The 25,167-nt window shown below is 49.3% G+C and overlaps 1 protein-coding gene across 1 annotated transcript in view; it reads left to right on the top strand.

The window, feature by feature from the left end:
* POU2F3 (POU class 2 homeobox 3) overlaps positions 1-25,167 on the top strand; it is a 79,445-nt gene that overhangs the window by 29,776 nt on the left and 24,502 nt on the right. Inside the window, exon 3 of the mRNA XM_078432847.2 lies at positions 967-1,001. Coding sequence (XP_078288973.2) covers positions 967-1,001 — 35 coding nt within the window. The remainder of the gene's footprint in view (positions 1-966; positions 1,002-25,167) is intronic.

Raw genomic sequence — 25,167 nt, 5'->3', positions numbered from 1 at the left:
AGTGTATGTATTTAGTAAATAGTCATTTTTCTTGCTATTACAGAGCCGTGGGGCACAAAGGAAGCTTGTTTGGCGGTTCGTAACCTAGAGTTATAGGAGAGGGAAACTGTTATTGTAGCTAACGGTGGAAGCAAGCCCCCTAACAATAGGTGTATGTTTAAGCAAGTTATGGTCCACAGAAAGGAATATTAGGGAACCATTAAAAATGATGTTTGCAAGCACAGGAGAAAAAGAGATTTGTGATGCTCCTTAATCGTATAGGGGAAATATTAATGATGTTCACTGGAAAAAGCAGAGTAAAATTTATACAGAGTGGTGAATATGAATGAGGAAAAACAAGTATAAAAACAGACCATCATGTATACCCAAATATTAATTACAGCTGCCTCTCAGCAGAGTGATTTTTTTTTTCTGCTACTTTATACTTTCTCTGTCCCACATATTTTTCTCTACTAAGCACACATTTTTACTTGTTCAACCCAACAGTTATTATAAAAGAGAAGAGACAAGCCAACAGGAAATGAAAGCTGGAGGGGAGAAAACCAGAACAGACACCTGTCTACCTGGCATGACTTAGATGCCATCACCCCAGGAGGGCTGGGATAGTGGAGGAACCTCTTAGGGCAGCTCCGTTCGGACCCGTGGCTGGTCACTCCTGGCTTAGCCACAAAAGCGTAGGCCATATCTCTGTGTGAGGGAGTGGATGTCTCCGGGATAGCAATTTCAATCCCAGTTGACTCTCTGTGACCTCTGACAAGTCAGTCTTCCTGGTTGTTCACCTCCCTGGAGGAGATTTTCCAAAGACGTCTCCAGGAAACAGGATAAGTGGAGGATCCTGGCCACGGGGGAAACGGGGGTTCTTTTTCAAAACATAGACAAGCCCTTCCCAACATCCCCATTCCTTCCAGACCTTCTATTTGTTCCAATCCTGCTAGCAATTCATGTTTTCGTTTTTATCTCTTTCAGGAAATGATCGAAATGGCCTAGATTTCAACAGGCAGGTAAGGATTTTCAGAAGAAAACCTTTATAAATGTTTGGGAGCGGGGGGTACTTATACTTCATCAGGTGCAGGAGATATAAAGATTATATCAAGTTTGAGGGTGTTTATTTATGGACTCGGTAGCTTTCAGGCTTAGACGGGTCCTATAAAGAGCCTTTGTGTTCACCCCCTCCCCCAATCCATAATCCAATGTTGGGGTCTCCTCTTCACTATCCCCCTCAAAAGAGTGCTGACAAGTGGAGACAGTTATTGAGGAATAAGCATATGCCTGATGTGGTGCAGAAGCAAAATGGCAGCTCTCTTCCTGTCACAGCTTAGCCTCAGTTGACTCTCGAGCGAGTCTGTGGGTGTGGACCGACTGTGCAGAGAGGAATTCATGGAGGCGCAAAAGATGGGGTGCCTGGGTTCCTCAGGGATTGAAAGGAGAAGAGAAGGAACAGGACAGGGGGGAACAGAACAAAAGAGCCCAGGACGGAGTATCGAGCCTGGCTCAGTGGGACGATGTAGACAAGCTTGGCGCCTTTAAAGAAAACCAAGTCGGGTGGGATTCGAGTTAGTCATGGCGGGGGAGGAGCTTCAGGGGTGGGAAGGTGGTGTTGGACAGACTGCAGGGTGGATGGCTGCGGTGTGTAAATGGAAGGATGGAGCTGGGGGGGGGGGGGGGACGATTTTCCCCTTGAGATCAGGGGCTGGTGGCGAGACTAGGGGAGAGGACCAGGACAGGGCGTGATGTCAGAGCAGATGTGGGAGGATATGTTGGGGGGAGGAGAGCTAAGGTGGGGTCAGCTGAAAAATTAATTTATTCCGGGGCACCTGGGTGGCTCAGTTGGTTAAGTGTCCAACTTTGGCTCAGGTCATGATCTCGTGGTTCATGGGTTCAAGCCCCGAGTCGAGTTGGGCGCCTTGCTGACGGTGCAGAGCCTGCTTGGGATTCTCGCTCTCTCCTCGCTCTCTGCCCCTCCCCCATTCATGCATTTTCTCTCTCTCTCCCTCGAAATAAATAAATAAACAAAACAATTAATTTATTCCATTTGCCGGGGGCGGGGGGCGGCGTGGGGCGCCTGTGTACTATGCCAGGTGTCGGAACACAAAAAAAAATTAAGACGTGGTCTCTGCCCTGAAGGAGCTTATTTATAGTCTAGTATGGGGAGTGGAAGAGAGAGAGAGAAGGAGAGGCGGAGGGAGGAGCAGAGAGAGACTCCTAAGGGAATAATTAATTATACGCTCGCATCCCTGCTTCACTGCAAGTAGGTAGAAGGTGTGTCAACCAGAAATGCAAAGAGTTCATTCTTCCTGGGAGCTCAGGGCAGGCTTCACAGAGGAGGTGATACTTGAATCTGGCTCTAAAGGGTGAGTAGGAGTTTGTCAGGCAGAGAAGAGTGGGTTGGAAGGGAAGACAATCCCAATGTGGGGGTGCATCGGATAATCACGGGCTCCCTCCTGCTCTGATATACTCCGTCCAAGTTTAGGTGGCAGCCTGGGGTGGGACTGGAGAGCAGACTCAGGCATATGTTCTCCTTTATCTAGAGCGTGATTTGAAGCCAGTACTAATGTTTTCTAAAGGGCTGGGTACTTTCTGGGTGCATCCCTCGTGGTCAGAGAGAGGAATACTCTGGAGTCGTCAGCCAAAACCTGGTAGGCAGTCACTTTTGTGCATTTTGTTCGCTGGGGAAGTTTGCTAACGACTCTCTGAACTTGAGGCCTGACACAGAAAGAGCCTTCAGTTAGAGAGACAGCCTCAAGGAAGAAATTGCCGCCAACCTGGTTGATTAAACACCGGAATGGCCAAGGGAAAGATAGCAGAATCAGCTTCTCACCCCTGGTCTTTAAATGGGAGACAGATTCTTCTCTGGGGGATGGTTTTGTCAGGTTTGCTTTAAGGGCAGGAGGACGGAGGAGATTCCCAAGGATTCTGTGATCCCGAAGGAGAGTCCTAAGCAGGTTGGGATGTGGCGTGTGCCCTGTGTTTTCCACCCTGAGGACTCAGGATGGCGGCCTGGGGCCCACGTCTCACTGTCCAAGGCCCTTGGAGAAGATGCATGGGAGGGGCCCATTCCACACCGAGATATGACCACACCAGCCCAGTTTGGAGGTGGCCTGCTCCACAGGCCTGGTGGGTTTGGCTGCCTGTGTGATCTTTTGGAAGCTTGAGAAACCCTCGTGCTTGGGACAAGGCTGGGGGACAGCCCCTCTGGCCCTAGGCAGCCTGCAGAGAGGCCCCTGACCCTTTGAACATCTTCTGGGGTGTGGCTTCTCCACCAGTCGGGAGACAGTTGCTGGCTTCTGGCAGGAGTGGGCCTTGAGTCTCCTCTGCTTAGATGAGCCCCACGGGGTGGGTTGTTCTCTCCCTCCCTCCCCTGGAAAGGGTTTTTGGATTTCTCATTACTGATAAGAATGGACATGACATATCTTTCCTTTCAAGAAGGGGGGAGTTTTGGAGAAAGAGGCTCGGCCTGGTCACACTCCTTTACATGCTCATGCCGGAGCCCTCTGCTCACGAGCATACACATCCGTGGGCCCCACAAGACCCCTCCTTGCTACGTGTCACTCTGTCCCTTGAAGCCATCAGATACCTAGCCCCACCGCCTCACGTTCACACGAGCTCGCCTGCAGGCCTCCAGGTGGGCACCCGGGGTCTCCAGGCCACCTGCACACTTCACCGTGAGGGCGAAGTAAACCAACATCCAAGTTCGACGCAAGGCACTTTGGGCTCCTTACAAGTGTTACCATCCCCGCCAGACAGGAGAGGACGGTGCCTCCTCGGCAGCCACCCCCCCCCCTTTTTTTTTTGCAAAGGATTTGGGAGAGTAGATAATTTGCCAAAGGTCACATGACTGACCAGCTGGCAGAGCCAGGATTTGAACTCCCATCCCTTTGACTCCAGAGCCCATTTTTCCCCTGATGCCTTGCTACATCCTCCCCTACGGTCTCTCTCCTCTCCCGGCACACGCACCGTCCTCAGGGAGAGGCCTGGGAGCCAGAGGCTGAGCATGACCTCACGGTGACTAACTGGGAGGAAATGGCTGGCGGAGGGTGTGGGGAAGGGAAGAAAGAGCGGTTGCGTAGGAGCGGCCGGTATGGGACAGAGAAGGGGTTGGCAGACACAGGAGAGCAAAGGATGAGCCACTGCCCTCGCTGAAGCCCAGGTTGGAAAGCCTCAGGCCAGCTGTTGCAACTGGGAGTTGCAGTCAGGACCGGCCAGAGGGCAGTCCTGTAGCTGCAGGAGCAAGGGACATTGGCTCATCAGGAAATTTTGCGCTGAATCTGTTAACTTCCTGGTCCCAGGAAAGCCGCCTGAGCGGGGTTGGGGGATAGTTGTGGGAAGATCCAGGGACCCAGAAGCAGTGCCACTCTGAGCTCCCTCTGCGCTCCCTAGGGAAGACAAGCGAGTGGAAAGGCAAGAGGTTAAGGCCAGATCCCCAGACAGGGAGCCAGACATCCGGGTGTCCGTGCCACTTGTTGTCCTTCATACAAACCTCTCCATCTTTCCGGGCCGCGGTTTCCTCTCGGATAAGATAAAGAAATCTGCGCGAGGTGATCTCTCAGGCTCCCGCAGTCTGTCTGTTCCGTTCCCTCATTTTTCTCATGCTCTGTTCTGACGGGTTGGTTTGACTCCCACCCTCCTTTTGCTTTTTTCTTTGAAAAGAAATAGGGAGGAGGGTGCCCAGCTCTTCACCCTGAGCTGTAGAGAGGGGTGGGGGAGAACTGAGTCCCATGAAATCTTTCCAGTCGTTACGATTTTGTGTGATCCAGTGAAAAGAATCATTGGAAATTTAGGGGCAGAGGCAGAAGGACCCAGCAGCCTGGATCGGCGGCTGATCGTTCATTCTTTGAAGGACTGGTCGTTCCTAAGCGTGAGCAAGAGGGTGTCGTGAGTAAGGAGGCAAACTGCAGAATTATGCCGTGGCTCCGTGAGCTCCTTGATACTGCCTGAGCACAGCACCAAGGGGATGAGGTCTGAAGCGGGTGACCAAGGGAAGAGCAGGGGGTTTGACTGGCAGAGTAGGGCGGCAAGAATATTCTAGGCCTAGGAGACGGTGAGTGTGAGGGCTCACTTGCAAAAAGGCCTGGCTTCAGGGCAAGTGTGAGAAGATCAGCATGGGCCCAGAAGGGGGGTGGTGAAGGCAGGACTGTGGGTCAGGCCGGGCTGTGAAGAACTCTGAACGCCCAGCAAGGCATTTTCTCCTGTGGGCAATAGGGAGCCACTAGACATTTTCCAGGGTGACTAGTCTCATTTAATGGAAGGGCATTAGAGGCGGGGTGGGTGAGGAGGGAAGGAGGGATGAAGGAGAGGCCTGATGGAATGTTGCTGTTGTAGGAAGAAGCAGGCAAAGCTAAGGAGAGGGATTATGGCGAAGAGATCAAGCACACGAACACAGAATCAGACTGCCTGGGTTAGAATCCTGGCTGTGTGGCCTGGGGCAAATGCTTCACCTTTGGGACACCTAGGTGGCTCAGTCAGTTAAGCATCAGACTTTGGCTCAGGTCATGAGCTCAGGGTTCGTGAGTTTGAGCCCCATATAGGGCTGTGTGCCGACAATGCAGAGCCTGCTTTGGGATTCTCTCTCTCCCTCTCTCTCTGACCCTTCTGTGCACGCGCTCTCTCTCTCTCTCTCAATAAATAAATAAACTTAAACAAATTCTTCACTTTCTATGTGAATCTCAATCTCCTCTTCCGGAGGGGCACCTGGGTGGCTCAGTTGGTTAAGTGTCTGACTTCGGCTCAGGTCATGATCTCATGGTTTGTGAACTTGAGCCCCACGTTGGGCTCTCTGCTGTCAGCACTGAGCCTGCTTCGGATCCCCTGCCCCCCCCCCCCCCCACCGCCCCTCTCCCATGTGTGTTCTCTCTCTCTCTCTCTTTCCCAAAAATAAATAAAAACATTAAGAAAAATCAACCTTCTCTTCTGGAAAAAGGGGAGAATAACGGTACCTATCTCACAAGGTTGTTGTGAGGGTTAAATGAGAGGGTGTGTACCTTTTTGACAAGGGTCTAGAACGTATGTGCTGTGTATTTGCTGTTCTTATGATTATGTCAGCATGCGTGGAGAGAACCAAGTTCAGGAGGGAGATCTGATAGAAGATCAAGAGGATTGGGGCAACAGGTTGGACGCAGACAGCAAAGACATAGGAAGAGTCCAGCACGCTTCTTAGGTTTCTAGCTCGGGATGCTAAGCATTAGAGAGACTGCAAGCAGAGATCAAGAAGCCAGGAGCTGGAGCAAGTATGTCCAGATGGTAGAAGGAGGAGGAAGGGGCAGATGATGGGTTACATGATGGTACCCATACACGGTGATGGTATGATGATGGTACCGATACACGGTGAGAAGTTGGGACCCGGAGCCTGGGGCACAGGTCAGGATGCATATCAGGGAGTCACCGTGGAATCATGTTAACTGAAATGGTGGGAGGCAGTGAGGTCCCCTGACATGGTATGCAGAATGGGATGGGGACCCTGGGAAGACCCACAGAAGAAACACGTAAAGGGACAGAAGAGTGGGTGCCTGTGGACAAGAAGAAGAAGGAATGGTCAGGGGGACAGGAGGAGAACCACACCCACAAAGGAGAGATTTTCATGACAGTGGGGACAGGCCCCAGTGTCTGTAGAGCCCAAAGCCTGAAAACAGGTTCTGGTTTGTCAGTGACAAGAGCAGCAATGGCCTTATTGTGGTGGCCGTGGTAAGAGCAGATGCCAGATTGCTGTAGCCAGGGGACAAGTTGGAATTAAGGAGATGAAGGAAATATGGACATGAGGCAACAAAGGGGTGGGGTGCTGGCTTAAAATGGAGACGGTGTGAAAGGAAGGCTTTGGGGGATGATGGAGACCTTGGGTGTGGGCCTGGGGAGGGATAGGAGATGCCATCAGCATAGGTGACAGAAAAGAGAGAACATGGACAGAGGGCAGACCCAACTAGAAGGTGTGGCCAGAAGAGGAGAAGGACTCGTCCGAGAGAGTAGAAGGGCTGGGTGCCCTGTCACTGAGTTCAGGAGCCCAGAGGACCCCGTTTCCATTCCCTGCTCTTTGGACCAACAGCTAGCTTCAGAAGGACATTGGGAAGTAGAACTAGCTTCCGGGGGTTGGAGAGCCCACAGTGGCAGGTGCCCACCTAGGAGGCCTCAAGCTGTTCTGTCCTGGTGACTTCTGAAGCCCTCATGCCCTGGGCCATGAGTTTCCACCAGGTGGATCAGAGCGATGTTTCCATGTATGTTGTTGAATGCCATCTTGCTGGAAGACTCCAAAAGTTCTCTGAGGCCCGAAGGATATCAGAAGCAAGTTGGCAGGTATCCTTGTCCCTAAGCTTCCTGCCACCAAAGTGGAGAATCCGTGACCTGGGGTTTTCTCTCAGCCCTAGGCTTGATGGCTTTCTCAGCCCATCTGCGCCAATATATGACTTTCCCACGCCAGCCAGCCCAGAGCAGTGACCCCAGCGTGCCCCCGTATAGCAGTTAGCTTTAAATGGGGTGGGATTTTTCTTCGTTGTTTTCTTGAACGTGAACTACCATGGTTCTCTGGCAGTTCCTGGTATGTGTTGATTTGTAGTGTTCAGTTGGCTTGATGGGGCATCTTCTCTAAAATCAGCAAAATTCAGGGGCGCCTGGGTGGCTCAGTCAGTCAAGTGTCCGACTTCGGCTCAGGTCATGATCTCACGATTCATTAGTTCGAGCCCCGCGTCAGGCTCTGTGCGGACAGCTCCGAGCCTGGAGCCTGTTTCCGATTCTGTGTCTGCCCCCGCTCTCTCTGCCTCTCCCCTGCTCATGCTGTTTCTCAATAAACATTTTTAAAAAATTATAAAATCAACAAAATTCAGCCTAAGGGAAGGTCTGCGAGGGTCCAGAATGATAGGCTTCTCCAGAGGGGCCCATGAGGGGAACACAGGGAAGGCCAGACCAGGCTCTCAGGCTGGCAAGTGAGGGTCTGCAGTGGTCGCATGTGAGCCCTCTCCCCTGGACACTCAGGCAGCAGTCTCAGGAGAACAGGCATCATAGGAGCCGAGCACCAGACGGCAAGGGAAGGAGCTAATTGACCAAGTTCAACCATCTCATACCACTGACCTGTACTTAGCTGGGTAGTAAGGAGTCAGAGGGGACTAGAACATGGGCCCTGCCCATAGGAGCTCTTAGCCAGTGGGACAGAAAGCGCAGCGGAGGAGGCTGTGGCGGAGAGGGAGATCCCCTGTACCGTGATAATAATGCCAATGGGGCTGGTTCTGCGAGTCTCAAAAAGCTGGGCAGGCACGTAGAGCCAGGCAGGGGTAAGGGACCCAGGGAGCCGGAGGGAGGCTCTGAGATCTCCCTGCGAGACCTTGGGGAATGGACGTTAAGGATGGGAAGACTGTCGGTCCTCTGACACTTGTTTCCATCTGCGGCAGCGCTCAGCTCTGGTTCCGTGCTTCCAAGTGGAGACAGGATTTGGGGGAGGGGATGGGGGGACGGTCAGGCTAAGAGAGAAAAGAGCCCGAGGAGCCGGCAAACCTCATTTTGCTCAACCCCAGGCAGTAAGGGTGGGTTGAAAGTCTTGAGACGTAATATCCCTCCTTTTTTTTCCCTCTGAGGTACCAAAGCAATTGAAAAATAGACCCTGGAGCCTGACAGAACTGTGGTTGGGGACATGGTTTTGCTGCACGGCCACAGTGGGCTTTCAAAGAATTAAATACAACCCCCCGGCATAGGTAGAGGTGATAGAGAACAGACCTTACGGTACCCTTCTAGCCAACAGGCAGGTCTGAAAAGAGGGACCAGAAGGGACTAACCCCCACACATCCACTTCTTTCTTTTCTTTTCTTTTTTTTTTAACGTTTATTTATTTTTGAGACAGAGAGAGAGACAGACCATGAACGGGGGAGGAGCAGAGAGAGAGGGAGGCACAGAATCGGAAGCAGGCTCCAGGCTCTGAGCCATCAGCCCAGAGCCCGATGCGGGGCTCGAACTCATGGACCGTGAGATCGCGAGATCGTGACCTGAGCTGAAGTCGAACGCTCAACTGACTGAGCCACCCAGGCGCCCCAACATCCACTTCTTTCTAAAACTTGTTCCGGGGGTGCTTGGGTGGCTCAGTCAGTGAAACGTCCAGCTTTGGCTCAGGTCACGGTCTCACGGTTCGTGGGGTCAAGCCCCGTGTGTCGGGCCCTGTGCCGACAGCTCGGAGCCTGGAGCCTGCTTCTGATTCTGTGTCTCCCTCTCTCTCTGCCCCTCCCCAGCTTGCTCTCTGTCTCTCTCTCTCTCTCTCTCTTGAAAATAGATAAACATTAAAAAAAAATTAAAACGCAACTTGTCCTCAGCTTTACCAGACCCAATGTCCCTTGTAATACGGATTCTGTAAAGCTCCTTTAATATCCTAGAATGAAATTTATAGAAGACATAAATAAGCATCAACTAGATGCTCTGATTTTAAAAGAATGAGAAGTAATTTGAAATAAAATAATAAGTATTTCAGCAAGGAAGTCTTTGTGCATACTCCCCTGGCATGTTTAGCGAGATAGTAGGATGCTTGTGCCCCGTGACAGACACAAATACAGACTGATATCAGTATGTTCTACCGGCAGCTCAAAAGCCAAGATCTTCCAAAACGTTGTCAAACAACTCTCAATACAGGTCCAAGCAAAATAAGATAAAAATCTTTCCTTAATTTATACAGAAAATGGCATCTGTGGAAAAAGCCAGTGTGTATTAAAAGTGTGCCAAAGTAGGGCGCCTGGGTGGCTCAGTCGGTTAAGCGTCTGACTCTTGATTTTCGCTCAGGTCATGGTCTCGCGGTTCGTGGGCTCGAGTCCCGCATGGGGGTCTGCCCCGGCGGTGTAAAGCCTGCTTGGGATTCTCTCTCTCCCTCTCTCTCTGCCCCTTCTCCGCTCACTCTTGCTCTCTCTCTCTCTCTCTCTCTCTCTCTCCTTCTCTCAAAATCAATAAGTTAACTTTAAAAAGAAAGGAAAAAATGAAAGTGTGCGAAAGATACTCTGTGCTCATATGAATAATGAAATTGGGTTCTAGGCTCACGTGACTCTAGGCCGGCTACTGGCTGACACACAAATGTCCCATGGGGCATTTGAAAGTTGTATGAAAGTAGCATGGCCCTTGTTTGGTATAGTCTTCCGCATTGCAGGAGGTCTGGAGCGCCTGCCTTCTGCCCAGTCCATGCAAATCGAGCCTCCTCATTAGCCAGAAAAACCGCCCCATTGATTTCAGGAAACAATTTCCAGGTTGCCCGTCATCCCCCGTGAGGACAGCTGACCTAGACCCACCAGGAAAACAGGTCACTTCCACCAGGAGGCAGAGCGCAAGATTTACCCGTGGCTGTAGTCCTTGCACGTAGAAATATAAGGGAGTGGGAAACAGAGTCTCCCCAGCACTAGAAAGAGGCACCCCAGAAATAACACGCGCAGCCTGTGCCCTCAGAGAACGTACTTGCTATGCAATGGGGCAGACAGGTCCGAAACGTCCCTAAAAATATCAGAACAGGGGCTCCATAAGCCATTGCTGCCTGAAGAGGAAATAAAACTGGGTTCGTGGAATCACCAGGTAGACGTGCAACAGAATTAATTTTCAGGCAGGAGATAACTGGTGAGATTGTACGAGTGCTTTCTCCAGAGTGATTTCCCCACCATAGTCAAGATACTACAATAATGGTATTTATTGGATCCTGCCTGTGTGCGGGCACGGAGTGCGAAATGCATCATCGCCTGTTATTATAATGCAAATGTCCGTTGTTCCATTGAATACTTCTGTCAATCCTGTGAGGTATCGGGCTCATTCCAGTTCTGTAGATGGGGAAACTGAGGCACCGAGAGGCTAAGGAATTTTCCCACAATCACGCCACCCAGAAGCAAGTTGAAAGCCAAGCCCGCCGGACTCCAGACTGCGTGGCTGTGCGCCCTCCACGGCCCTGCTTCTTTGGAGGAGGCATCAGTCACCATGGTCGAGCCGATCGGCTGCCCTGGACCTCACATTCCTCATCCAAAGATGAGAGACCACTAATAGGGCCTATTTGCTAGGCATGTTGCAAGGATTAATTATAGGCATGATATAGGACTTAGAATAATAGTCTCTGACCTACGGTGAGCAACCAATAAACATCAGCTCTTATTATTTTCTGGTGAATGAGAACCCATCATTTTCTCTTCCTCTCTTCTCTCTGTGTGGCTGCTAAGCTGGGCTTGCACCCGTTTAGAGGGACTACGGACGCTCCTAGAAGAGTACTTTTTTTTCTGAGATCCCTGAGCACTCAGTCTAAGCCCCGCCCCCCTCCACGCTTGGGTGGGAAGCAGGTGATAAGAGTCTTTGCTTTTGGAGAGGTGCGAATTCGTCTTCCTTTGCCAGCCAAGCTTGGCTCTTTGGCCGGAGGCTCAGATGGTCAGCTGTTTTGCGTCTGCGGCCCCAGCATTAGATGGACCGAGCCTTGCTGAGAGCAGGGCAGTGAGGCAGATAAGGAGCGGGAGCGGCTGGGGCTTCTCAGGAAGCCTGTGCCCAGCACACTCTGGTCACCAGACCGCGCAAACACCACCACAGAGCCCCTCTGGGCCACCGGCTCCGGCACTGGCAACGAGTCCCTGGATGCCTCTAGACGGGGCATGCAGACTGTTCCTCTCTGCTCAGGTGTGGGTTGGAGAGCGGCAAGGATGCGAGGCAGAGGCACGCATCCAGTCTCCCTGATTCTGCGGGGATACAGACGTGGACTTTCATTGCAGATCTCGGTGAGTTGCCTTTGGCGGATACCGGTGAGACCCTGGTGGGACTAAAAGCAAGGCCAGGTCTCCCCCATGTGGGAATCGTTTTGGAGCAGCGGTGTTGACAGGGAAGCTGGATCTGGCCCCAGTCGCGGAAGCAGCTGACACCATGTGCTGAGCCCTCGGCTTAATAAGCACCCTGGGTTGAGTTCTTCAACAAGTAGCATCTCGTTTAAAATCCGAAAGCAACCCAGGGCAGTAGCTCTTGTGATCCCCATTTTCCAGAAGAGGGAACTGAGTCTTGGAGAGCCCAAGGGACTTGCTTAGAGCCAGGATTCAAACCGAGGATGGGGGAAGGTGCCAGGCGCTTTACATAGAGTTATATCTTATTTGCTATTACTTAATTCTTACGCCATCCTGGTGAGGTAAGCATTATTATTCCCATTTTGTAGCTGGGGAAACTATAGCTCAGAGAGGTTAAGTAACTTACCCAAGGTGGAGCTCAGATATACAACAGGCCTGTGTGATTCTATACTGTATTAGGCTGAGAGAGACGGAGAGAGAGAGAGAGCGCACAAGCACTCTCCTGCGGGTGAGACACGACCTAACGTTACCCAGAGCCCCTCATTCGACATCTCTACAGTACTTTTCCACGTCTCTAGAGTCTTCTCACTCCTATCGGCTCCCGCAGACCTCTGACAGCCACGGCTTGCCAGCTGGGGTGACAGAGATAGTATCTGCAGGCCCAGGGAAGGTTGCCAGGTAAAGGGTGGGGTGGAGAAGGGTTCCCCTGGCCCCATGAGAAGCACCTCCCTGGGCCTGTGCGTGAGAAGGGTGCAGGGAGAGGACTGTTTGCCTGTGTATGTGCCTGCAGGGCAGGGGGTGGGACCCGGATTTCTCTCTGCCCCCTACCGGGAGATTACTTCTCCCAGACTCCCAGCTGCAGCTGAAAACACACTTTTTCCATCTCAAACTTCCTTCTCTTGGTCCAGCCCAAGAATGGCTTTGAAGGCCACCCTCAGGGCTCAGGAGCTACACCAATGTACCTGGTCAGTCGCCTCAAATGGTAACGTGACTTGCGGCTAAGTGGGGGAGCAGAGGCCTGTTCAGTTTCCCTTTATTCTGAGTCTCCTCGCTCATCGGCACCGTGTTCAGTACGGGTCTGTTGTCTCCAAATTCAGCTTCTTCTGCGAATAGCAGCTGCCCCTGCTGCTCTCCAGTGTCAAGACTCCCCTCCCTCTGCCCTACGTGGCCACGAAAAACCCCCTTGGCTCACAACCCCCAAGGATCCTTGGTTCACATCCTGTTTTGCTTTTGTTTCTTAGCAGCCCCTCTCCTGCACCGGCATCTTCTGCGAAAGTAGCACAGGCTTTGTTGGCATAGACTACTGCAGGCTGTCCCTGCTTCGAGGCTTACAGATGACCGTGTCGTGGTCAGAGGTCCAGCTGTGGCATCACACAGACCTGGATTCAAATCTTGGCTCTACCAATAGGCTCTGTGTCATCTGGTCACTCCACCTTCTCTCAGCCTCAGTTTCTGCCTCTGTAATATGGGGGGAAATAATAGCACGAACCTTACAGCATTGTCAGGAGGAGGATGAAATGAGATGTTGAATGTAAAGTGTCTGGGATACAGTAGATGCTCAATAAACATGAGTTATTGGTGTTGTCACAATAACATTGGTCCCAGCTGTCCCATCTCGCGTCAGCCTGGCTCCTGTGTGCCTCTTCTTCTTAGCTCTGCCCTCAGAAGGCTCTGGAGGCCTGGGGTTCACCTTTTTCCAGGTGGCAGTTCTGCTCAGATTCAGATTCTTCTGAGTGTTCTTAGCCGTGTCCTTGTACCTGACTCATGCCGTTGCTACCTCAATAATAAGAGAAATAGGCCAGGCTTGGTCTGTGCCAGGTAAACACAGGCATGTCTCACTGTACCTAAGAGGGTGGCTCCTGAAATGCACATTTAAGTCAAAGTTTGTGAACTAAATCTGATTTTTCTCCCAAAAGAGAGCCTGCTATTAAGGGAATGTTAGACCACATCTTTTCAGGCAAACGAAGAATGTCCTTTTACAGTCAGTTAGAACCAAACATCATCTATAGTATTTGCTTAAGGTAAATTACAGATTAATCTTGCCTTTCCCTCTGATGACATCTTTCAAAGAAAAGTGTGCGATCCCGGGCACCTGGGTGGCTCAGTTGGTTGAGCGTCCAGACTCCTGATTTTGGCTCAGTTCGTGATCCCAGGGTCGCAGCATTGAGCCCTGCTTCGGGCTCCATGCTGAGCATGGAACCTGCTTAAGATTCTTTCTCTGTCTCCCTCTTCCCCTCTCCCCCTGCTCATACTCTCTCTCTTTCTCTCTCTCTCAAAAAAAAAAAGGAGGGGCGCCTGGGTGGCTCAGTCGGTTAAGCGGCTGACTTCGGCTCAGGTCATGATCTCGTGGCCTGTGAGTTCGAGCCCCACGTCGGGCTCTGTGCTGACAGCTCAGAGCCCAGAGCCTGTTTCAGATTCTGTGTCTCCCTCTCTCTGACCCTACCCCATTCATGCTCTGTCTCTCTCTGTCTCAAAAATAAATAAGCGTTAAAAAAATTAAAAAAAAAAAAAAAAAGAAAGTGTGTGATCATAGCAAGAAAGTTGTTTAAACTTTACCCCATCACTATGAAGGGGTGCATCTGAAGGATCAGAAGCAGGCTTTGTAGACCCCTTGTGTAGCTGGTAAACTGAGGCCTGCAAAGATTTGGACACCCAGCCGCTGGGGGTACACGCTGATTCCTGCAGGGGGCAGTGGCGGAGTACTTCAGTCCCCCTCGCTCTGGCCTGGGACCCTCACGAAGAGGAGGGATCAAGTTGCTAGAGCACGAACCACTGAACCACCGGGCCAGAACAGGTTAACACGGCTCTGTCTGGAAGGGGGAGCAGTGCAGCCGCCCAGAGGCAAGGAGTCTCTTCCTCTCTGACATGAACCAGAACCAACTTCCTTTCTCAGGACTTGGTACTTCCCCTTATACTTAGCCTGGCAACACGGAGGGCAGCTTCCTGGCTCGCAGTGTACTTCCCAGAGCTTGGCCTTGCCCAGGGGCCTGGGAGAGACAGACACTTTCCTGGCATAAAGCAGAGCAGGGAACAGCAGGACCTGGGGTTCGGACTTTGCCCAGGACCTGGCAGCTCAGCGAGGACCCAGGATTCTTCTGGAATGCTCAGGCAGGGAACAGGATGCTCTGCGGGAAGAGGATCTGGGGAGTCCAGCTTCACAAGAGGGCTTCAGCTCCCCTCTTTCCCAGATCCTAAGGACTTCTAAGTACTGCCTGGGTGCTTATTAGAATCCATGAGAATCCAGGGCTCCTGGGTGGCTCAGTCAGTTAAGCATCTGACTCTCGATTTTGATTCAGGTCATGATCTGAGTTCAAGCCCTGAATCGGGCTTTGTGCTCACAGTGTGGAGCTTGCTTGGGATTCTCTCTCTCTCCCTCTCTCTCTCTCTCTCTGCCCCTCCCTTACTCTCTCTCTCAAAATAAATAAGTGAACTTAAAAAAAAAAAAAAAAGAATCAATGAGAATCCTCCTTGGGATGATGGAAGTGTCCTGAAGGTAGAGAGGAACAGGTATACACAAGCATCTTGAGTCTGTTTTGAGTGAGCCCTGGCATCAGCTTTCATGCCTCCTTCTCCAGGCAGCCCTCTGGGACCACCCCCTCCACCTTCTGTATCTCAACAGACTTCTACTGGGAGTGGGTCTGCCTCCCCCACCAGACTGTGAAATAATTGAGGAGAGGGTCTGTGGTTTATTTATTACAGTAGAGGAGTGTAATAGAGTAGACACTCAGTACATGTTTCCTAAATAAATGGATTGAGAGATAGTTGGCATGAACCCATCCGCCCACCCACCCGTCCCTCTGTCCTGGGTGTCATGAACTCCCATCTCTCTGCTTTCGGGGGCCTACTTCTCTTCGTGCTGCTCTGCTCCTGGCGTCTTTTTCTCGTCTTTTTCTCACCACAAAATCTCACCCCTTACCCCAGGAAGGTGAGCTTGTTGGGTTTATGCAAATAGAGTATGTCATGGGCTCCATCCAGTCTGCTCTGGTAAATATTTCCCAACTCCACAGTTTGCTGGCCAGCGCTGGGAGCTGTTAGCTGAGGCTCAGTGGTTGCTGGGGTGCTAGGGGCCACCCTCCAGGGACCCAGGGTCTGCAGAGAGGACTCTGACCAACCCAGTGTTTTAAACTCTTTGAGCTAAGCTAGTAACCCAAGCCAGAACGGGCCCCTTAACAAATGCCCCTTGGTGGGTTATGTGGCTCTCCTGGGACTGCCCTCTCCTGGCCGTTTAATGGAAACAGTGGGAGCTAGGAATATCCAATGACACCTGATGTCACTGTGACTATTTTTCATCAACCGTGGAGACAAGTTTGGGTTGAATCTCTCTATCTGGAGTGAGTCAGAGACATACAGACTCTCAGGGCTAAAAGATCCCTCAGGTCAAAGGTCCCCTGTTCCCAGAAGGGCGCCACAGACCTCTGCTATCTGGCACAAAGGCTTTTTCTTCCTCCCTTCCATCTTGCGTGTCAATACTCTTACTGATTCATAATATAACATCTTAGGACTAAGCTTTCACTGTCTGCAGTGACATTTTAAATGAAAAAACAGAGCACATTTTTATAAAGCTAAATATATTCAGTTTTTACCATCTGAGATTTTGCACACGCGTGCGTGTGTGTGTTAAAATATTAATTGTATGTGATGAAATGGTCTCACACCCCTGTCAGATGGCCCTTGCCCCCACATCTCTGCCAAAGCTCGCTCAGGGATTTTGGCCACGCTACCCAAAATACAGCCTACTCCAGGGTCAGCGGTTGTACTGTTAGGCCACTTTTTCTCCTGTTAGACCCCTATCCATGTCCCCATGGTCACCATCTCTAGGAGTTGTCACTCTGCCTGCCTTAGCTCCAGGGCCTGAGTCCTTCTCCTCCACCTGACAGCCCTTCAATATTTGAAAAGAGCTATCACCCCAAAACCTTCCCCTTTACATGTAGATATTTGGAATTCCCCGGATGATTCCACACATCAGGTTCTCGACTGCTTTACTTAAAGCAATGACACGCATAATACATGAATACCTTCTGGTAGCAAAAAAAATTTAATAATAGAGATAAAAAGGAAGACTTTGGATCCCTGTCCCTCTCAGCCCTCCTCCTAGAGGTAACTCCTGTTTTCACTGTGGTGTGTAAATGTCTAGAAGACTTTTCTTTCTGCACATGTGCGGACATGGGTACAAATGCAAATGTCCAAATGTTTGTGGGTTTTGAAAATTCACACGTATGTACGTCTATGTGTATAAATTATGCTGTGTGAATTCTTCTGCAACTTTCTCTTTAAATGAAAAAATAGGATTTACAGGGGCATCTAGGTGGCTCAGTCGGTTGAGCATCTGACTTTGGCTCAGGTCATGATCTCCTGGTTCACAGGTTCAAGCCCCGCGTCCGGCTCTGTGCTGACCGCTCGGAGCCCGGAGCCTGCTCCGGATTCTGTGTCTGCCTCTCTCTCTGCCCCTCCCCCGCTCATGCTCTGTCTCTCTCTCTCTTGAAAATAAATAAGCATTAAAACTTTTTTTTAAAAAAAATAGGATATATGGGTTGTTTCATGGCAGATAGTTGTATGACTTTTGTTGACGACCATGTAACATTCTATGGTTTCAGTGTCATTTTACTTGCTTTACCACCCTGTCGATGGACATTAGGTTGTTTCAAGTACTTCTTTTTACGGTATTCTGATGACCTCTTTGAATTCATTTGTGCCTCAATACTTTGATACACATATATTTCAGTCTACCGAGCACCCTCTTTAAGTATAATATCCACAGGTGGACGACGTTCAATTATCAGATGACATCCGGTTAGGCCAGAGCCCAGTGGGATCATTTGTGCGTTCACTGATCCATTTATTCATTCAACAGATGTGTATCGAGGAGGTACTATGTCTGTGTTGTGCCCTGATTGCAGCCATTCCAAGCCCAGATGAAACAGTAGTAGGCCTGTCTTCATGGAACTTATATGGTCAAATAGGGGAAGCTTCCTTGATGCTCTACTTCCATTCGTGCCGCCGAGCCTCCAGATTTTTTTAAGAAGATATTTCTATCACACTGTCAACATGCTCTTAGAATTCATTAATGTCTCTCGAGTATTTTTAAATGTTAAATGTTGCCTCAACTTGTACATTTAAGTTTCATATTCTAAGTAAACGATTGTGACATTTGCTCCCTATGTTTTATCTTATTCCTTTCTTCCCTTCCTTCCATATTTTCAAGCTTTCAAAAAAAAAATTGACATCTTTGGGCAAAGTACTAGGTAGTCCTGTTCCTCACACGGAGATTTATGAAGTACGCGTGCTGTATCTTCATCCAATTTACTGATAACATTCTTAGACTGGCCACGCGCAGAGTCCTACGACATGTCACCGGAGACCTCCCACCTGGATGACGGTGATGTGTTAATTAATCCTATCTCAACCCATATGACCCCATCTTGACCTCCAGAGACAGTACATACATACATACATGCATACACGTATACGAGCACACATACGTGTATGCTCAGGCCTACTATGTCTCATCTGTGCTGGGAATGGCTGCAATCAGGGCACAACATAGCCATAGTACCTGCTCGATACACATCTGTTGATGGAGTAAATGGATCAGTGAACGCACAAATGATCCCACTGTCCTCTGGCCTAACTGGATGTCATCTGATAATTGAACGTTGTCCACCTGCGGATATTATACTTAAAGAGGGTGATGGGTAGACTGAAATATATGTGTTATCAAAGTGCGTGCATACATGTACTGTACGCACGCATACAATAATTATAGCATTTGCCAGATCCTTATTTCTAGGAACCCTGTATGAAAGGAAATCAGCCTAGTGTGGCGTGACTTTTCAAGTCCGTGTGATACAGTGGAGAGAGAGTTGATTCTGGATCCGCTCAGAACCAGGTGGTATTCTGCCACTTCCTAGGTGTACGATCTTCGGGAAATCATTTGACTTCTCTGAGACCCAGTGTCCTGTGTTCTAGGATTGTTGAAAGCGTTCACGCATTCATTCCCCGTAGATCTAATAAGCACCTACGAAATGACAGGTGTCGTGCTCTGGCAGCAAGCAAGTAGGTCTCCCAGGTAATAAATGAACAACAGTCATTACCTTCATATTGTTTTGGTGACCAAAGCGAGGAGAGCCTTCCTTGGAATGTTTCATAGATATTTTAGCCCTAGCCCTTGAGATCTGGGTAAGAATCAGAGATTATTTCCCTTTTATAGGTAGGGAAACAGATACATGATTAGAGAATCCTCTGACTCAGGTTCACACAGCCTTTTCATAACCAATTTGGTAACTGTTCCCAGCCCTAGACAATTGAGTTTACACTGTCAATTACGGTGGTTTGAACAACCATCATGCCGAGAGCCCTATCCCAGGCTAAGAAGGGTAATAGGAGAGCTATGTACTCAATAGAAATTGAACCAAAGGGCGAGCCCAATGTAAAAGGGAGCTACCCAGACCTACTGTAGTGCCTCACTTATCCAGGGAGCCCAAAGCCTCACCCATTTAGAACCCAACTAAGAATAAGGAAGCAAAATGAGACCTCGTACCAAGCCCTTTCTCAGGGCCTTAAAGTTTTATTTTAGAAACAGTTGTAATGGGTTTAATGATCTGGTGTTTCCAGCCCTTCGCAAATAAGAACTGCAAATTTGAGCTGGTAGAGGGGGCTGCTAAAAGCAAGCATACCAACAGTAGCAGATAAAAACCTGGTGTGAGAAAGGAGTTTAAAAACCTGGAAAAAAATAGACCTGCAAAGGAAGAAAGAAAAGAAAAGAAAAGAAAAGAAAAGAAAAGAAAAGAAAAGAAAAGAAAAGAAAAGAAAAGGAAAGAAAAGAAAGAAAAGAAAAGAAAGAGAAAGAAAGGGAAAGAAAGAAAAAGAAAAGAAAAGAAAAAGAGAAAGAAAAGAAAAGAAAAAGAAAAAAAGAAAAAAGCAACTAGGGACTATTTAGTGCTGCAGCCAACAGAGGCCAAACACTTGCTACCCCCAAGGGCATGATTGCTTTTAAGAGGAGTTCACAGTTACGACTTGAGTCATTGACTAAATTATCTTTCAAGTACTCTTTAAGGGAAAGTAGAGATATATACATTACCTTTTAGTAAGATCTCTAGTCAAAATGAAACCAATATATCTCTATCCCAAGCTGCAATAAAAGTCTTTGGAGCTGCAAGGGATGGGTTTTGGGACTGAAAATCTGCTTATCTGGAGGGAGGATATCCTAGGGATTTTAAAGATGTGTTGAATTTTTGTTTTTAAGTTTAGTTACTTATTTTGAGAGAGAGTGCAAGCAGGGGGAGGGCAGACAGAGAGGAAGAGAGAGGTGAGTCACCAGCAGACTCTACGCTATCAGCACAGAGCCCGATGCAGGGCTCGAACCCACAAACTGTGAGATCATGACCTGAGCCAAGATCAAGAGTCGGAAGCTTAACCGACTGAGCCACCCAGGCGCCCCAAGATGTGTTGAATTTTAAAGCAGAGGACTTGAGTTCAGACCCTGGGCCTCCTGCTAGCCAGCTATGTACTTGGGGAAAATCTACCTCTCATGAACTTTGTTGTCTTCAACTGTAGAATGGAAAGACCATCACCTGCCTCTTCATCTTATGGGGATATTCTGAAACTCAACCAAAATTGTATGCTTGAAAGTGCTTTGTAAACTGTAGAACATCACAGAAAGTTCTAAGGTCTGTAGGCCACATCCCAGGTGTTGCCTGCTGGTATAGACAGTGACTCAAGAAGTGGGGAGAGAAGGAGATTGGGTTATTTTTGCTATTATTATTTTTAGCTATTGTTATTGCTAAACATGGACGTGTGCACACACACGCACACACAGCAATATCTGTATGTATGTTTATTTATATCATGTGCCCCTTAACTTCTCAGGAGTCCCTCTGCCCAGGAAAAAGAAGGAACCCTACAACTAACTTTAACACCTCGTAAGCTAAAAAGTTCTATACGGATATGTGACATTTTGAGTGCTTACTGTTTTTAACCTTTCTTTTTTTTTCTAAGTTTATTTTTGAGAGAGAGAAAGAGACCGACAGAGTGCGAGTGGGGGAGAGGGAGAGAGAGGGAGACACAGAATCCGAAGCAGGCTCCAGGCTCAGGGCTGTCATCACAGGGCCCAACGTGGGGCTCAAACTCACGAACCAGGAGATTGTGACCTGAGACGAAGTCAGACGCGTAACCGATTGAGCTACCCGGACACTCCTTAATCTGTTGTTTGTTGTTTTTTTTTTTTTTTTCATTTAAAATTCATAATTAGCTTTTAAAAAATTAAACATTGCCGAACTGTGCACGCCTTCTGGAAACCCAAACCCTCTCCGCTCCGGCTATTGTGTGCAGTTGGGTTGACCGTGGCCTTTCAGATACCAGTCTGGGTTCGCTCTTTCAGGCCCGCAGGCATTCACCAGGGGATTCCTGAAATAAACAGGCCTTTGTTACAAAGGATAAAGCTTCAAGGGTGGAAATATATGTTCTGTCCTAAAATCTCTCCGTTTTGTCTCCTCTGCCTGGTCCTTGCTGTTTTGGCCTTGGGCGCATGTGTCCCTATCAGCTCTTACCTGGACTGTTGCCATCAACAGCTTCTTAATCAGTGGCCCTGCTTGCGGTTTACCCACTTCAGACCCGTATTCCACACCGCCGTCGGCGTAACTGAGCTGAACAAAAGTCTCTCCGTGCTATTCCCCTCTCCTCTGGTGACACTTTGCGCCCAGAGTCCGTCGAAACTCCTCTGCACGGTGTGCGGGGGCCCTGGCTGCTCGTCCAGGCCTTCCTCTCCGCACCCCCATGCGGCAGCAACATCGCTGGACTGCTAGTTGATCTTGTCCTCTGCAACTTTGGACGAGCTGTTCCCACTTCCTGACATGCCCTTCCGTGCCTTCCCTTGGGGAGCCCCCTTCACCGTTCAGGGCTGCTCAGAAGGACTTTTCTTCTGTGGGGCTCTCCTTACCTCGCTCCCCTTCCTCTGGCCGTGCTGTGCCCTGCCGCGGTGAATCACAATCTTTCCGTGCCACTACGATGCGTGCTTGTGATTGCTGTAAGCATTGCATGGTTGCTGTTTACTTTTCATGTCCTGTCTCCTGATTAACCCGGCAGGTCCCCGTTCATGTTCGTGCCTCTAGTTCCCCCTTGGTATACAGTAGGTGCATACTAAATTCTCGTTGAACTAAACTGACCTGGGAAGGGGACCTTTATGGGACAGGAAACCTCTGTGTTTCAAGCATGCCACGTGGAAGACCAGCTACTCCATGCTGTCAGAGCAGACTCAGTGTTGGAAGGCCACGAGGGGTGCCTCAGTTTATCTGGAGTTCCACAGCAGTTCAAGACACGAGGCCCTCGGTCTTGCTAGAACACTGTTCTCAAAGGTAAAAATCACCGGGGCAACTGGGTGTCTCAGTCAGTTGAGCGTCTGACTCTTGGTTTTGGCTCAGGTCATGATCTCACCATTCATGAGTTCTAGCCCCGCGTGGGACCCTGGGCACTGACCTCGAAGCCTGCTTGGGATTCTCTCTCTCCCCCACTCCCTCTCTGCCCCTCCCCTGCTCATGCTCTCTCTGTCTCACTCAAGATAAATAAACAAACTTAAAAAAAAAAAAGGTAAAAATTACCAGGGAAACCCATTTACTTACACTGGTAACCCATGCTCCAACTCTCAGGGGCAGGCTTCCAGGTCACAGGCAGTCACCCAGGAAATGTCAAGGAGAATCCCTTTCAGACTTGTTGCAAACTTTACGTTCAATAACTATGTAAGCCCCACATGCACATAAAAGTCCCAGGCCACCCTTGTGAAAATGTTTACACCAACCACGTACCAATGTGAAAACAACATGGAACTTAGAGGAGGTAGGGGTCCACAGGGACATTTTCGGATGGGAAATTCTGGGGGGAGGCCAATGGGGTTGCCTCACTTGGACCAAATGGTACAGAAGAAGAGGGGGAGGGTCTGGAGGCGAATGACCCAAGTACAAAGTCACGCTGCGCTCTTCCTGGCTGCATGATGGTGGGCGCGTTCGGTCAGCTCTCCTGATCGTTCCTGCATCTGTAAAAACGTTTGATAAGATTATTGGCCTCATGGAATTATCATGAAGGATAAATGATGATATATTTGCAAGTGCTTTTGGATCTCTAAAGTGCTACAAAAATATTATGTTCTCTCTTTCTGGAGCTGATGCTCTCGTTCGCCTACCCCACTTAGCTTCCTGATAATGAGGGAGGGAAATGAGCAAATATCAAGCCCCTGGAGTGAATTCCTGCAGGGGAGAGTCAAGGAAATGCAGAATACTGGGTCCCAAGCCAAGTGCTATGTTATCATATCTAGTCAATTGTGCTTTATCTGGACATGAACTTTAGTCTGTGTAGTAATGAAGAACTCTGAACGGGGACTTTTCTTTTGATGAAATCTCATTAGAGCAGTGGGATTAGGGTTGCTACTGAGTTACGACAAAGAAATGTAGGAAACAATATTTTGAGCGATAAAAACACGAGACCGAGCCACGCGGCAGTGCAATGGAATGGACGGAGTAGTGTGTGGGGAGTTAGGAGACCTGTCCTCATGGGCCCTGGGTCTCCGGGCCGGGCTTGCCTGCCACTCTAGGTCTGTGGCCCTGAGCAAGTTGGTCTGCCCCTCCTTGGGCTTCAGGAGTCCTAGCTGTGAAATGAACGGTTTGGGCCAGGTGCTAGCTGCATTTCCTTCCACTTCTGATGGGGAAGGAAGGGAACCAACACTTGTTGAATGTCTGCCATGTAGCTGGCACGTTGGGCACCGTGAAGAGTCTGTGACTCTGTGAATCCATCACTCCCAGGTGAGAGTTAGGTTTACGTAGAACTATGGAGTCACATAGACTTGGACCGGAATCTCATCTCTATTATTTACCTGCAGTCTGACCTCAGGCAAGTTTCTTAATATCTACAAGCCTCAATCTCTTTTGTCATCTGTGAAATGGGGCTGGTGAGACAGTCAGCATACTTTCTGCTCCCAAGTCTGCTCCCGCTCTCTTTTATGCATTATAAATTTCTTAAGTAGATTCCATCTAGTCTCCTTTTCTCCTTTTGTCTAGGCCTAGAGAACCGAATGAAGTAACTTAAAATATTAGATCATGCAACCAGGGGTGCCTGGGTGGCTCAGTCGGCTAAATGCCTGACTCTTGATTTCGGCTCGGGACACGATCTTGACGTTCGTGAGTTCGAGCCCCGCATCGGGCTTCACGCTGTCAGCACGGAGCCTGCTTGGGATTCTCTGTCTCTCTCCCTCTTTGCCCCTCCCCTGCTTGTGCTCTCTCTCTCTCTCTCAAAATAAATAAATTTTAAAAAAAGATCATGCCACTAGTTAGAAGCAGGGATGGGACCGAAAGTCAGAACTCCTGGTTGCTCCTGAGCCTTGCACTTGCTTCCTGGATGTCTTTTTCTTTTTCTTTTCTTTTTTCCTTTCTTTTCTTTTCTTTCCTTTTTTTTTCTTTCTTTCTTTCCTCCTTCTTTGTTATTTCTTTCTTTTTTTTCTCTTTCTCTCTTTCTTTCTTTCTTTCTTTCTTTCTTTCTTTCTTTCTTTCTTTCTTTCTAAATCATCTCCTGCTCTGAAAAGGACAGCAAAGTCCTTCCATGATAAGCAGCCCAGGTGTATGCAGAAGAACCCAGTGTGATGCCAAACCGCATTCACTCACCAGACACTTCCCAAGAATAGCCACTGGGCTCAGGAACCATTTTCAGAGTTTGATTCAGAGAACGTGCTCAGCATTTCTTCCCCCACTGCACCTCCTACCTCCTGCCGTTTCACTTCTTTGGGGGCAGAACAGCTCTCTGTGTGGGCAAATCAAGAGTTCTGTGGAATTCCTCTCAAGACAGTAGTAGCTCTGGGCTCTTCTCTACCAGGTGGCCTACGAGGAGAGCCAGAAGGGTGTGATTCAAAGGGGATCGGGGTCAGAAAAAAGAGAGCCTCCATCAACCCACCAGAAGGGAACATGGTGGGCATCTCGGGAAGGCTTTGAAGGAAGGTAGAGCGTGACGTCGTTCAAGTCCTGGCCACCAAGAAACATTTGTGAGGATTCGTCCTCCGTAGGGACGCAGCCCCTTCCCAGAGTTTTTAAACTTGAATGCATGGACTTATGTGCCAGAGGGAGAAGAAAACTTTTATAGGCTTAAAATGATGGGGTTTTTCACGCATGTGTCAGCACTAGCAATGCTATGTCTTAAGAACTGAAGCCAAAGCATTAAATAACATGACTGATAAGCTTGTTGCATTTCCAGAGTCGGTACAAGCCAGAAAAACAAGGATGCCTCTTTGAAAAGTTCCTTTTCAGGAGGTAGCAACCCCAAGTGGCCCCAGCTTCCTGAGGAGCTACTAGTTTATTCAAGGGTCCCCTGTCTCTTCTCTTCCTTTGTCTAGAAGTTTGATGCGGGCAGGGAGAAGATCCCAGTGTCCATGGGCAAAAGTGCCTCGAAGCTGGTC

Source organism: Panthera onca, chromosome D1 (genome assembly GCF_046562875.1).
Source record: "Panthera onca isolate mPanOnc1 chromosome D1, mPanOnc1 haplotype 2, whole genome shotgun sequence".
In the NCBI taxonomy this organism is placed as follows: Eukaryota; Metazoa; Chordata; class Mammalia; order Carnivora; family Felidae; genus Panthera; species Panthera onca.
Note: the sequence above shows the minus strand (reverse complement) of the source record. Positions and strands in the feature narration are given on the sequence as shown.